We start from the raw sequence: 14,341 nt of genomic DNA on the forward strand, positions 1-14,341 counted from the left end.
TCTAATTAAATATTCAGGTCGCTATCGCTTTTGTTACTTTTACTATTGAGTTTCCCGTAGACACAGCCCAACAGGAGATAGATCAGTAGATAGAAGAACATTATTTTCTTTTTATCTATTTTATCTTTCTTTTTTCATCTATTCCCTTTAGTTTGGGACATATTATCTACAGAAAATGATGAACATGAAAAGACACAATGTACAAACCCGCCACAAAATCAAATGTGGGTGACATACAGTATATGTGTATTTTTGGGGGAGGGTGTGCTGACCTCTTTGTCACCCAGACATAACAAGATACTCTTAACCCTCCCCTCCATGAATATGTATGACAGTATGCACCACCTCCTCCACCCTGGTGCCCCACCACCATCATCTCAGACAAAGCACTTCAAACACGGGCACAAATTGTGCAGGGGGAACCCTATCAGCCCCCACCAGGACCCTCGATGTTGAATAAGGCCCTACTGAATGCTACAATGCCAAGTATTTGTAGTTGGTACACAATAAAAAGACAAGTGATAAACAGAGGACCTCATGAACTGCAAAGGCCATTGTGTTTGGAGAAGAGGCTTTTTCCATCTATGTGATGGCCTAGTAGGAACAGCAAGTTTGTTGTCTGGAACGGGAGTATGGCTGCTCAGTCTGCAATTCTTGCATGTGACTCTCTTGTTGTTTTAGCCTTTATATTTTAGGTCAGAGGCTGTCTCTCCCAGGCTGAGCCCTTATCTCATTTGTATATTCTGGTGCAGAGTAACAGCTGCACAAACAGTACATCTATGTGAGCCCACTGCCGCGTGGAGGTTTGTGCTTCAGGTCCTTTTTAAGGACTGAACTCTCCACGCAAGCTTCACAGCTGAAACACCACTGCAGTTGTCTGCACCACACTTCAAATTCACAGGAGACAGCCACGGAGGTGCATATCTCTGAGTCAAAGAGAAAATGTTAGGATTGTGAAAGCAGGCATTTCTTGGAACTGATGGTGTGCAGTGTGTGTCTTATCAGCAGGATTTTTAAACACCTGTATAAATTTGTATAAATCTGAAAAATCTTCATAAATCAATGTATACAGCAGATAGGTGAGACTGTCTTAGATACTTGTGTCCCAAATACATTTCAAACTATTTCAAGGATATTCCTGGCTTAGAAAATAGGACAACCAGCTGTAAGCATACGGAATGCTAACAGTGCATGCTGTGTGATGATTCATCATTCTGAGCATACAGCATAGTAAATTATAAGTCAACTATGCATTTTAATGAGCCTACTTAGCTACACTAGCTTGCCACTCTTGAGTTTTAGGCAAGGTAGCAGGTTCATTTAACAGAAAACTTGCAGAAGCAGAACATGGGGCATTTGGCAGAGGTTGCCAATATGGGAAATACTTTCTTTGCCTCATGACTGGTCAGATATACATCAAGAGAAGCTCTTGAGGGTCAGACACCACCTCCAACCAATAGTACAGCATCAGATACATAAACAAGCCTACACACACTGATGCCTGATGAAGAAAATTAGCCAACATGTTGATGGAAATTAGGATTACACATAAAAATACTAGATGCCCACACATGAAAACAAATTGCTTCTTTGCCAATACTAGAAGCTGAACTCTGAAACACAGGAGATCAACCATTATGGGATTACTGGAGGTCTGATTAATCTTAAAGTGAATGATGGATTAGTTTGTTGTTTTGTGATCTTTCCTTTTTTAAGTGTGGAAAAAATAGATAAAATTACTACCTACATGTCTTGTCTAAAAGAGAATATTGTAGGTTCTTCATATGAGTCATACATTGACAAACATTAGTCCACCTTGAGAGCATATGTCTAAGTAAATTTGCAGGAATGTAACCGCTCTGTTACGTGACACCCCCCACCCCAGCCAACACCCAGGCCATCCCACACAACTGGGCGTCCTCTGTCGTGGTTGAAACACATCATCTTTTTTAATGGGACACTATGAATGAGGCCACAGCTGATGACAATGGAGTGTATCTTTTAGATGGTCGCCATGGCAACGGCTGCAGACAGAAAGAGAGAAAGCAAGAGAGGGAGAGAGCGAGAGGGATCATCTCCACAGACCCGCACACTTAATCTGTTACCTTTGCAAATAAGTTCTGTTAAAAAAAATGGACTTTAGTATCCACACACTCTCACCATGAATATTTTTACATCCAGTTCACATCATGAGTCAGATATTTAGCATTTTCATGAAGCCTGGTGTTGCCTATTGATCCCAACTCCAACGCAAGCATCAGCTTTTAGAGAGTTCTGGAGAGGGTGTAGCATGTGCAGGTTCTGCTACAGAGTACATGTTGGTCCACTTGAAATGCACATTCATACTGTGTCATTAGTCACATTTTCTGCCAGTAAGACAAAACCCAACGGAAAACCACATCCACATCGCTGTGCCCATATTGTACATTTAAAAATATCAAATCACACACTACGAATTCAAGCCAATCTAAATCCAAATGCAACACGGCACTGCAGTCCAACTGGACACATCTGCAAACACTGCGGATAGAAAACAGCATGACGAGCAACTGACAGAAACACACACACATATACATGCCATGACTGTGTGAGTACCTTTTTCTTTGACCATGACCATTGGAATTCAGATAAATCTGCACCAGAATAGGCTCCTGGGTATCGATCGAGAATAACACAAAAGCTGCAGATAGCTCCTTTTTTTAGCATAGACCAAGAGAAACACCAAGCACATAGAGAGATAGAGAGAGAGGAGAGGAAGAAGGACTGAGCATGCTCCCAAAAACCACTGCTAATGCATGGTGTTTCCTCCCTTCTGCCTGTTTTCCTCCCATCACTTGCCTCCTCCTCCCTTTTCTCATCCTGCTCTCTCTCTCAGACTCTGTTCTGTCAGCCACTTCCTCACTGCAGCGACCAGGTGGCTGCTGCATCTATGTGACCCCAAAAAAAGAAACAGTTATTTACTCTGGTCTAATAATGATAATCACAATGTTTTTAGGAAAATAGGAGAAATAGTTATAGCTTAGAATATAGCAATAGCAATATAGCCTAACATATAATGAATCACATTTTGTATATCCTAAATTTCTTATTTCTAATGCCAGTGACTGGATAATGTTGAATTGCAATACCTCTCGTGTGTCACTGCCAATCCGCGTGTTCTTTGAATGAAGACTTCAAGAAGAATAATGCCAATTTCAAAATGTATTTAACAATAGAACCAATTCAAGATACAAATATTACAGAGCCCTGGGCCAGTTCATAACCCTACAATAACAGAGTCCATTGCCAGGGCATGAAGTCTGACCACCTAACTATCCCTTGACCCAGTCTTTTATAGAATGACATATGTAAATTATTGATGCTAATTCAGTGCAATCCAGTCTTTCTTATTGGATGACCTTATCTTCTTCTTCCAGCCTCATTTGGTGTTGGTGCAGTCCTTCTTCTCCATTATCTTCCCAGATGGCCAGGTCAGAGTTCATTCCTGCCGAGGAACTTATCAATCACCAGTAAACTATGCTGTCACGTTTTACGATGGGGGTCTACCACTTCCTGTCTGAGTATCTCATCCTGGCTCCAACTGTCTAAACAGCATTCATGTCAAGGAAGGGTCAACTGACTGCTTATCTTTATTCCACTTACTAAACATTCTACCATTCCTAACTTCTAAAGTGCTTCTAACAGGAAACAGAAACATATGGTACAACACATGATAATAAAATAAAGACAATTCTCTTCACTAATTAATAAAAAGAACACAAATAAAATATAAATTTAATATTATATATTATATTATATTACTTAATATTATATACAATATCTTATTCATAGGTAGTGATAACACCAGAATGGGAAATGAGTAAACACATTTAAAAAAATTAAAGAGTGAACATATTAGCCACAGCTCAAAAAGCCCAACTGGAGAACAGTCCAGTAATTAGATGGAGACCTGGATCCCATCAGTACTGTCAGCCTGATCATGCCCACTTAAAGCTGGACCCACTCTGACAAATTAGGTTGCTTATAACTATTGTTTACTGGAAGTAATATTCTATATGAAGGGTCAGGGTGGATGGAATGGAAGGGGACAATTTCAGATTAAAGGTCAGACTTATCCTGATCTTTCACATGTGCTTTGTATTAATAACAAGTGAATCCTATCAAATCCAATTACAGAGAGCACGGAGAGTATGAGCCCAGTGAATACACATCAGCACTAATGCTGTCTACAGTTAAATTTAACACATCACATCGTTAACCTGCTGACATGAGGATTAACACATATGGACCTGCAAGAATCCAACCTCCAATTTACTATTCTGTCTTAGATGGGCAACAAACATCATCTATTAATGCCCAAATCAAAGGCATTATATGCCTGTCACAGGAAAAACAAACTGCCAATGCCATAGCAGGGAATTAATCAAATGTTTGCAGAAACATGGGACACCAGCAGCTGATGCAAACCCAAGTAGACTCAGATGCATCCATCCCTACATGTTAGAGCTTCAGTGCACCCACAGCAGCTGAGGGGAAAGCAGAGATTTTGCATCACCTCCTCTGTAGTTGCTGATGTAGCAGCCCATTATACATTCAGGATGCTTCCCTTTGCTGCAGTGTTAACTGAGCCACCTGCTGGATCCCCAGCAGTGTGCAGAATTTGAGCAAGGACTTCGGGCTATGGAGGCAGGTTAATGAGGCAAACTGCGCAAATTACCGTAATTTCCGGACTATAAGCCGCTACTTTTTTTCTACAGTTTAAACACTGCGGCTTATTCTACGGTGTGGCTTATTTATGTTTTTTTTCGTGGCGTACTATCACAACTATTGTGAATCAGTCATTTTTACTAACCCTCATCAACATGGAAAATACTAGAAGAAGAGCATATGATGCGGCTTTTCAAGTTAAAAGTGATCACTCTGGCGGTTGAAGAAGGAAATCAAGCTGGCGCACGTAAAAAGACGCAAAAAGACGACAAAAGCTTTTAGACGTAAACATCGCAGGTGGCCCGAGCTTGAAAACGTTCTGGCAGACTGGGTCCACACACAGAGAGCAGGCGGCCGCGGTGTTTCCGCTGTACAAATCAGACGGACGGCAAAAGCAATTGCCATCGCGATGAAAATAGAAGATTTTAGAGGTGGGCCATCGGGGAGTTTTAGATTGTTCATTGTTTGAGTAAAAAAGCATAATTAACGTAATTTGTGTGTAGCTGATACAAATGTATATTTCAAGGTAGCTGCATTACAGACACCGTTAGAAAAAAAAAAAAGCATTTACCGGTACAATATATTTATGTTGCTAAGTGGATTAAGTGGATTGAGGTCTCCTCAATCGTTCGTTGGTTGCATTGTGCACGGGGTGCTGTATTCACTTAATATTGAACACTTGGTGTGTTGTATTCACTTTACTTAAAATTTTGAAATCTTGGGACATTCTAGTCACCTGATATCAACAGTGAGAAACAACCCATATTAAACAAATACAGGGCTTCGCCGATCACTAGCATTAGCATGGCCTCACGGTCTGTTTCACCTATTTATGGACTGTTCTCACGGGTGGCCAGCGTTGGCGTGAAAACCCTGGCTACACCCAATTGGACTATTGTAAAGACTTTTTCCTTCGTGGATTACTTTTGAACCCGTTCCTCGGACAATCGTTTATCTATTCCCTTCGTGGACTGCTTTTGACCCCGCTCGGGATTTTTTGTTGTAAGTTTTCATTTTTCTGTTTGGGTTAAGAACTGAGTCGTGGTCTCCACGCCTTTTGAGTTGCACGATTTCCTGTGAACATAAATAAAACTCCTCGGAAGACGATACGCCACTGTGTCCTGCCTGCTTTCGGGTCCTAATACAACCGCTCGTAACAGTTTGGTCCTGAACCTCTCAGGGATAGATTAGATCACATGATCACTCTAGATGGTATCTCATTAACATCTAGTCTCTCTGTGAGGAATCTAGGAGTAACTTTTGATCAAAATCTCTCCTTCAACTCACACATTAAATTAGTCTCTAGAAGTGCCTTTTTTCACTTGAGGAACATCACAAAGATCAGGAAGCTGCTGACGCGGCATGATGCTGAAAAGTTAGTCCATGCATTTGTTACTTCCAGGCTTGACTACTGTAATTCTTTATTATCAGGGTGTCCAAACAACTCTTTAAGAAGCCTCCAGTTGATCCAAAATGCTGCAGCCAGAGTTCTGACAGGTATTGACAAAAGAGATCACATAACTCCTGTAATGGCGTCGCTTCATTGGCTGCCCGTTAAATTTAGAATAATTTTTAAAACCCTTCTTTTGACCTACAAGGTCCTCAGAGGCCTAGCTCCATCCTACCTGGAGGAGCTAGTGATACCTTATCAGCCCAATAGACCGCTCCGCTCTCAGAATGCTGGTCTACTTGTGGTTCCCAGAGTCTTTAGGAGTAGAATGGGGGGCCGAGCATTTAGCTACCAGGCCCCCCTGCAATGGAACCAGCTCCCTGTCCAGGTACGGGAGGCTGACGCCATCGCTACTTTTAAGATCAAACTTAAAACCTACCTCTTTGAAAAAGCTTATTGTTACTAATTCTGTAGTTCCAGTTACTATCATAGACAGACAGATTATCATACTTAGGGGGTCGTCTAATCGTTAGGTCACATCTTAGTTATGCTGTTATAGGCCAAGGCTGCCGGGGTCCGGAAACATGATCACCTGACAGGCCTCTGTCACCCCACTGGGTCATGGTTTCCTCTCCTCTCCTTTCCTCTCCTTTCCTCCTCCTCATCAAGCAGACTAGTTATGCTGATTCTTGTGTAGTTTTTCTGCTCCCCCCCCCGTTTATTTACAGGTATCGCCGCCTTCGGAGCTGCATAATGACCTCCGGCCCCGCTGAAGTGATTGTATATCGTCTTTTTGTGTGTGTTTCTGTGCTCTGTGCCTCTCCTCTCCTCTCCTCTCCTCTGCTCTCCCTTCCTCTCCTCTTTCCCCTCCTCCTCCTCCTTCTCCTCTCCTCTCCTCTACCTCCCCTTCACTCTACTTCTCCTCTCCTCTCCTCTACCCCTCTCCTCTCCTCTCCTACCTATGCTATCCTCTCTGGGGTTAGGCCCTGGGATTCTGGAAAGCGCCTTGAAACAATTTTGATTGTATAAGACGCTATATAAATAAAGATTGATTTGATTTGATTTGATTTGATTAAATTAAAAGAAAAGTTAAAAAATCCTGACGTGATGAAAATTGGATTTAAGGTATCTGTATAAAAATACAAGTGAAAAGAGTGGCTGTTGTTTCTTACCTGTCTGTTTGTCACTCGTCAGTGACTCGTCTCTTACGGTAATAAAAACATATACCGGTACTGAATGTTTTCGATCTAATTTTTCATATTACTACGTGGGATACCTGCGGCATAAAATCCAGTGTGGCTTGTACACAAAATTGATTTTCTTTCTGAAATTAGATTATGCAGCTTTTAATCAGGTACGCCCTGTAGTCCAGAAATTACGGTACTTAAAGTGCCTTTTTAAGGTTAGAATTAAGGATGAAGCAACATATGTGATACTGTATTTGTGACTATATTGTTGCAAAGTCAAGTTGTAAGCAACCTTAAAAAAACAAAAAACTTTTAAAAAAAACTCACAGAGAAGTCCCTAATATGTTTAGAAGCCATTTAAAAATATTGTGACCCTGACCCCCATTGTGACCCTGTGTTTAAATTTTTAAATTCTCCCTCACAGTCAAACTACTACACAGCACCATTCTTACACTGAATGTATGGACTGGTTGTTCAGTGTCTGGGCCTGCTGTCATGTACATGTTAACAAGGTTAAACCACATTTGTGTCTGTAAACAAATTTAATTACAGCATTTGTCCATGACTGTATATCATGTCATAACAGATACTCTTCTAATATAATGAAACAGGTCTATTATTGTCTTCCAAATCTCTGCTAGCACTTGTTGATGCTCATGCCATGTAAGATTTTCCTTCAGTAATTCCTGATAAGCAAAGCCTATTATCCATGGATGAGAGGTTCCTTCCATGTCTGGATAGTCCATTAATAACCTGGCAAAGTAAGTAAACCCAACTCAGTGCTCGTATTGATTGAGATTGGGCAGTTATAATTTAGCAAGTATACAGCTTGATCAATTCAAGGCTATATACAATGTTGATTGGCTTCTGGCTTGCGTGAAATTACCATGTCACTGATATTAGTCACATGAAAAAAAGGATACATTTACATTGAACAACAGCAGTCGTGCAGGTATAGTGCACAGTTATCCCTGGGATTATTGAGGATTGTAGGGTGCAAGACAACTATAAAGACACACACACACATACACAGATCTATGGCTGGAGTGGACAATGACATGCAGATTTTTATAAATCCTGAATAAGCAGATGATACTAGATTTCCAATTTAGTATCATCCCATAAACATTGTAGGTAACCTTACATTCCTATGAAGCATCGGACTTCATTAAAGTTATATACTGCTGCAGTGTGCCTATAGTGAAAAAGTAAAACGCTTCTGCAAAACTAGATTTTCTATCTGAGAAAAGGCACAGAATGTCTCAAAATGAGGAAAGATCAACCATATATAGTGGCTCTCCCTGATGGATTACAGCAGTCTCCAAAGAAACGAATTGCTAAAATAAGCAGTGACCTCGATGATCTTTGACCTAGGGTGTTTCCAGAGTCAAACCTTCCTTAGAGCTAAATTCATAACCCAGAACAGGAGGAGTTATTGCTGTATATACTTAATGCCACACACTAATGATTTTATTACTGTGCCTGGCAACCAACCAGCAACTACATGAAGACAGAAAATCTCGATTTATCATGCCTATGTTGTAATCCTGATGTAAGCCAACATGTTGCTACTCTGTGTCCGGGTTCTTGGCAAAATATACTGGTTTGCTGTATTTGTATGACTTTATGTTATATAACCACAAATAGGACAGTGATTAATGGCTGTACTTTTTCATCATTTTACAAGATAGTACACAGGAAATCTCATACATGCCCACCGGTGACACATCCTATATAAGTAATATCTAAGCAAAGATTAATCCCTTCAGGTCTAAATACTGGTCTAAAATAATAGTCCCTGCTGGTATTGATAGCAAACTAATGAACCAAGCATGCAAAGGTAATTAAAGAGTAGAAAGAAAGTGAAGCACTTTGTTTCTGTGACTGCTGTTGTGTCCTACCTGTAGCAACATCATTCAGCCTCTCACTTAAATAATAATCATTTGGGTTTAGGTAGGGCATCTGCTCCATGCACTGCTTGGGAATAAGGTACAGAACTTCAGCCACATGCCCATCCTCGATGATGGACATACGCTTGACCGAGCTCTTGCGCTTCACCCGGACATGGTCCACTTTTTGGCTGCGGCTGGAGCTACACAGCTTGCCCAAGCTGTTAAGGTTGGGTAGGGTGGGCATTGCGCTCTGTTCTCCTTCAACTGTCCCACAGAAGAGGGAGAAGCACTGTAAGTAGATGTCAGCCAGGGCTTGGCTCCGACCTGCCTGACAAATTTAACTTCCACCAGACATCAAATGCATCAAGGCACAAGACGGAAACGAGGTGAAGAAAAAGAAGCCAGAGACTGATGGGCAACTTCGCAGCAGGTCCAGTAAGGACTCCAGTGTCGGGGTAACTTCACCAGTCAAGTCAGTTCTCAGGTAAGCAGTGGTATCCACTTTGAAGTGAAGATGTCAGGCAACAGAAAGCAAAGAATGATAAGGTGCACTACTGCAGGTGGAGGAGAGTGAGGAAGAGTAAAAGAGGCTTATGTTATGAGTGTCTCCAGCCCAAACCCGCCTGGTGCCTTAAGCAGCTTAATGCTGACGTGGAGCCTATGATTATCTTCTGGGTGGGGTCAGGCAGTTGTATATTAGTTGGCTTGATGTGTGGTGGTACTCTCTCTACCTAACATGACCTGTGTGATCTCACGTGACTTCTTAAGGGACAGTTTTGGTTTCTCAGTTTCTGTCAGACTAAAACAGTTTTTGCAAGCACAAGTTTCAGCAAGACTGAAATCCCAGCTGTCCCATTAGGTTCACAATGTATGGAAGCGGACAATAACATAGCTTTAAGTCTATTAGGAACTGATAGATGCCAGAGGTGGATAAATTATTTGCTTGTGGTCACTGTCATGTCTTCCATGGGTATAATTTTTAATTAATACTGATGTTTTACTGCCACTTAATTTATTACAGAGTGCAAATCATGATTATGTCTTTTTTTTTTTTAATTTGCAATAAAAGTACAGAAATGGCTTCATTTCATTAACTGTTTGAATAGACCATCTGAGAGGCCCAGTAGCATGCTAAACACACCTCATAGTTATACTATGGGCAAGTAATGCTACTTTCAGGAAAGTATTCATTTGAGCTTCAGTGACAGTAGTCACTTTTGTGGAATATCCAGGTTCTCTTTATACTGCTGACAGATGCACACCAGTAAAAGCAAGTCCAACACATACTGTTCAAAGAGATTGCTTTGGGTACCTGCCCGGCACCCATAAGGTTAGCAACTAGCAATGTCTTCCCTGTAGCTAAAGTGGAGTGGATCTACTATGAACAGTATCAACAGCAGGTGTTCTTACAGTAACTCAGTCCAGTGTTACTGAAGCAGGAAGGGTTTCAACACAACTGTCAAGGTCATCATTAAATATGTCACTCGCAAGAGGATGTGAGAGTTCATTTGCTGCATCATCAATACATTTTCACCCATCACCTTTCACATTTTAGCAAAAATAACAGAAGCAAGATGACCCCACTGTGATTAAAACATGCTGGAAACCTGACATTTTTAATGCATGAAATTGAATAAGCCACGCACAGGCAAACTACAGAGAAAATATTTCTATGATATCTTACAGGCATCAAGCAGATAGGGGCTAATTAGGGTGGTCTATTCCCGAACCTTTACTGGGCAAATTAAATTAGGGAGGCATGCACAATGAAAAGCACAGCAGACAATGACACAGCAACAAATGATCTTTTACTGTAGAGATGCTGGGCTTGGCTTGTGCTTCAAATGGAATGATTATCCTCTTTGTCTGAGGCAATACAGAAACAAGATGGGCTTTGCTGACTGAAATAAACTGTTTATATCTACAGATTAATTTCTAATGTGATTTAAAATACAATCTTCTTACAAACATACCTTCATCTTTTTGTCTCGCATGAGTGAAAGGCATAGCTTGCTTCTAAGGAAATCTTAGCTGACAGTCAAACATAAGCTAGGAGAGCCTTCCACCCACGCATGCTGACACATGGACCTGAGAGTTACTGAGGACATGCTATTCTGCTGCAGCGCAACACTGCCCTCCAAAACTGTCACCCACCCAATGCACAAAAACAACACAGAAGCAGAGAAAAACACAACTTCGCTCACTACACGCAGATAGAAAAGGCACCACACATCAAATACATGCCAAATATTTCACAATGTTATTTCTGCACCTTGCACTACACCTCCCTCTTTCCTCCCCACCCTTGGCTTACCATCTAGTCCGAAGCAGGAGGTGATTTTTTGGGCGTAGCCACACAGCCCATTGTAGCCAGGCTTCTGCCCCAGTGTGCTCCTCTCCCCCATCTCTACACAGTCTTGTCCGTCAGCGCTGTTACTCTTTTCCCTGCTCATCAATTATTCAGGCTTTTGCCAGGACACATGCATGCCTGCATGCGCGCGCACAACAACCCTTATATACACACACAGAAAAGTGCTGATGCACAGGGTCGAGCTGCAGGAGCAGCCATCTACAGTGCTGAAGTAAGCAGACTTTTTTCTTTTTAAATCCTTCAGTGATCGTTTTAGTAGGTAGTGTTGCAGGATGTGCCAACATTGATGCAATGAGACAAAACTATTGAATGCCATTTCAATCTACCCAGATTTCCAAATGCAATATGGGGATGGGAGTGAAAGTAATCTAACAAAATAAAAGATACTCCCTATAGATAAAACCAAGCATCATCATGTCTTTGGGCAGTATTTCTTTACAAACTGTGCTTATTGCAATATTTTGGTTTTGTCACAGCTCCATTCCCCCAGTTCCCTCCTGTCTCTCCGCCTCAGTAATTTTCCACTCCCCCTGCCTCTGCTCCACTCTACCTGCCAGCCACTCCCACCCCGTCAGCTCAACTCCACTCACCTGCAAGCACAGCTGCAGCTTATTCCTGATCAGCCCTGCTTATAAGCATCCCCTGCACTCTCAGTCTTTGCCAGATTGTTCTTCTGCGTTTCCATGCAAGACCAGCACTTATCTGCCTGACCTCCTGTTACCGAACCTGTTTGCCTCTGACCTGCCTGCACCGCCTGTCTCCCGGTAAACTCACCAGCCTTTCGTCCCTGACCACGACTTCTGCCTCAGCATTTCTGGTTCCTGTCTGCTCACCTGGTCCTGACTGCTCCGACTGGCCCCGACTTCGCTGCTGCTCATCTCCAGTCTGCTCTGCTGCATCACCGGCCTCATCTCCTGTAAGCCCCTCTCTGTCATCCCTGCCTGCTGTACACGAAACTGTACAGTTCCGAGGGTTCTTGTCCTCCCCCTCGGTTCTGCATTCTGGCTCAGGTCAACCCAATCCCCAAGCCTGAAACCCACAGACTTTGTGTGGGCCCTGAGCCTGAAGAACGGACTGTTTCCTGTGCTTCCTTGTCTGCCTGAGTTCCTGTTTGCCTGTGTACTAATAAAGGTCATTACCAACGGTCCCAGCTTTCCAGAGTGCTGCTTTTGGGTCCAAACTGCACCCTGCAGAGGGGACCTATTATCACAGCCAGTATATATTTTAAAAAGGTGATCTATTTATAGCAGCAGGGTCTTCACATAAAATAAGCTGGGTTATATGGAAAGGGCTGCAGTAGCAGTGGAAGATGCACTGGGATAACATACTAACCAACACTGTGATTACCACAGCTTGATCCTCCTGAATGATGATGGAAATGGACCGTCTTCTCTAGCATCCTTGCATCCATTCTCCAAAGACCACCCCCTTCAGATTCTATGATAGTTAAGAGACTTTTCTTTCCCTGAATGTAGTTGCAGTTATGAAGCTTTCTGCGGCAAAAGATATTCCCCTCGAGCAGACATGCCCGGTAGGAAGAGCCTTTCTTTACTAGCCAAGGTAGACAGCATTTGTGCAGCTCTTGGATAGCTTGCTGTTTTCTGCACTTTAAGTTTTTTCTCCTGTCATATGAAGGGAATGAATGCCAAGAATCACACAGCGCAGGATGGACTGGAACAGACTTGGGTGATGGAGAGAGCACTTTTCAGCAACAGTGCGTGTCCTGAACAAATAGCATCCTGACAACTTCCAACAACAGTTAATATCGCAGAGCAACGATACAAACGAAGAAAGAGTCCCGAGATTGTTCCCTGTTTACTGTCGTGTAACCTCGCTAGTAGATCTAGCGATCCCATATTGTAACAGGGATTTATATTGGTTTTGGATTTAAAGAATTTTTTTATTAAAAAATTGCTTCACTGACCCCGGTGGAGATAGTTTTACGTTGGATATTAGAAAGAAATTGTCTAAGGGTAAACCTCGACTTCGCTCCAGGTGGAGTGCAACTCCGAGCCAGCCACTCTAACATTTGAAGTTGTTGGATTGCAGTACCTCTCGTGTGTCACTGCCAATCCGCGTGTTCTTTAAATGAAGACTTCAAGTAAACAAATGTCAATTTCAAAATGTATTTAGCAAACAGAATCAATTCAAGATACAAATATTACAGAGCTCCGGGCCAGTTCATAATCCTAGCAACAACAAGTCAGTTGTCAGGGCATGAAGTCTGACAACCTAACTATCCCTTGACCCAGTCTTTTATAGAAAGACATATGTAATTATTGATGCTAATTCAGTCCAATCTAGTCCTTCTTCTTGGGTGACTTCATCTTCTTCTTACTGCCTCATTTGGTGTTGGTGCAGTCCTTCTCCATTGTCTTCTCAGATGGCCAGGTCAGAGGTCTTATTCCTGTCCAGGAACTTATCAATCACCAGTAAATTATGCTGTCATATTTTACGATGAGGGTCTACCATTTCCTGTCTGCCTGGCTCCAACTGTCTAAGCAGTATTCATGTCAAAGAAGGGTCAACTGACTTGCTTATGTGTATTCCTACTAAAGATTATATAGTATTCCTAACTTCTAAACTAACTGTAACATAAAACAAAAACATATAGTATAACGCATGCTAAAAGGATAAAAGATGCTAACAAGATAAAATAATTCTCTTCAAAGTGCACCCGTATTGCAAAGTTTACAGCAAACACACTGGACCTGGAAGCTATTGAACTACAATGCTAATATTTAAATATAATTTAAAAGATATCTCAAAAGTACGACGGAGTATTAGGGCAGAT

At 41.9% G+C, this 14,341-nt stretch overlaps 1 protein-coding gene and 1 long non-coding RNA gene across 26 annotated transcripts in view; one reads left to right on the forward strand and one right to left on the reverse strand.

Annotated features, from left to right (window-relative positions):
* LOC130533925 (actin-binding LIM protein 1-like) overlaps nucleotides 1–12,016 on the reverse strand; it is a 42,341-nt gene extending 30,325 nt beyond the window's left edge. For 19 of the 25 annotated variants that reach the window (XR_008952720.1, XR_008952714.1, XR_008952726.1 and 16 more), the window contains exon 1: nucleotides 9,186–9,716. Coding sequence is in view for 1 of the 25 variants with exons in the window: in XM_057047682.1 (XP_056903662.1) it covers nucleotides 9,186–9,420 (235 nt within the window). In the remaining 24 variants the exon portion in view is untranslated. Of the gene's footprint in view, nucleotides 1–2,595; nucleotides 2,858–9,185; nucleotides 9,717–11,149; nucleotides 11,259–11,490 lie in introns of those variants that run through there. The other 6 variants (XR_008952731.1, XR_008952719.1, XR_008952727.1 and 3 more) reach the window with 6 other exon arrangements.
* On the forward strand, nucleotides 11,625–14,341 carry LOC130533987 (uncharacterized). Its single transcript, XR_008952760.1, has 2 exons — nucleotides 11,625–11,758; nucleotides 12,024–14,341. It is a non-coding gene; the product is annotated as an uncharacterized LOC130533987 (long non-coding RNA).

Source organism: Takifugu flavidus, chromosome 11 (assembly GCF_003711565.1).
Source record: "Takifugu flavidus isolate HTHZ2018 chromosome 11, ASM371156v2, whole genome shotgun sequence".
Taxonomy (NCBI): domain Eukaryota; kingdom Metazoa; phylum Chordata; class Actinopteri; order Tetraodontiformes; family Tetraodontidae; genus Takifugu; species Takifugu flavidus.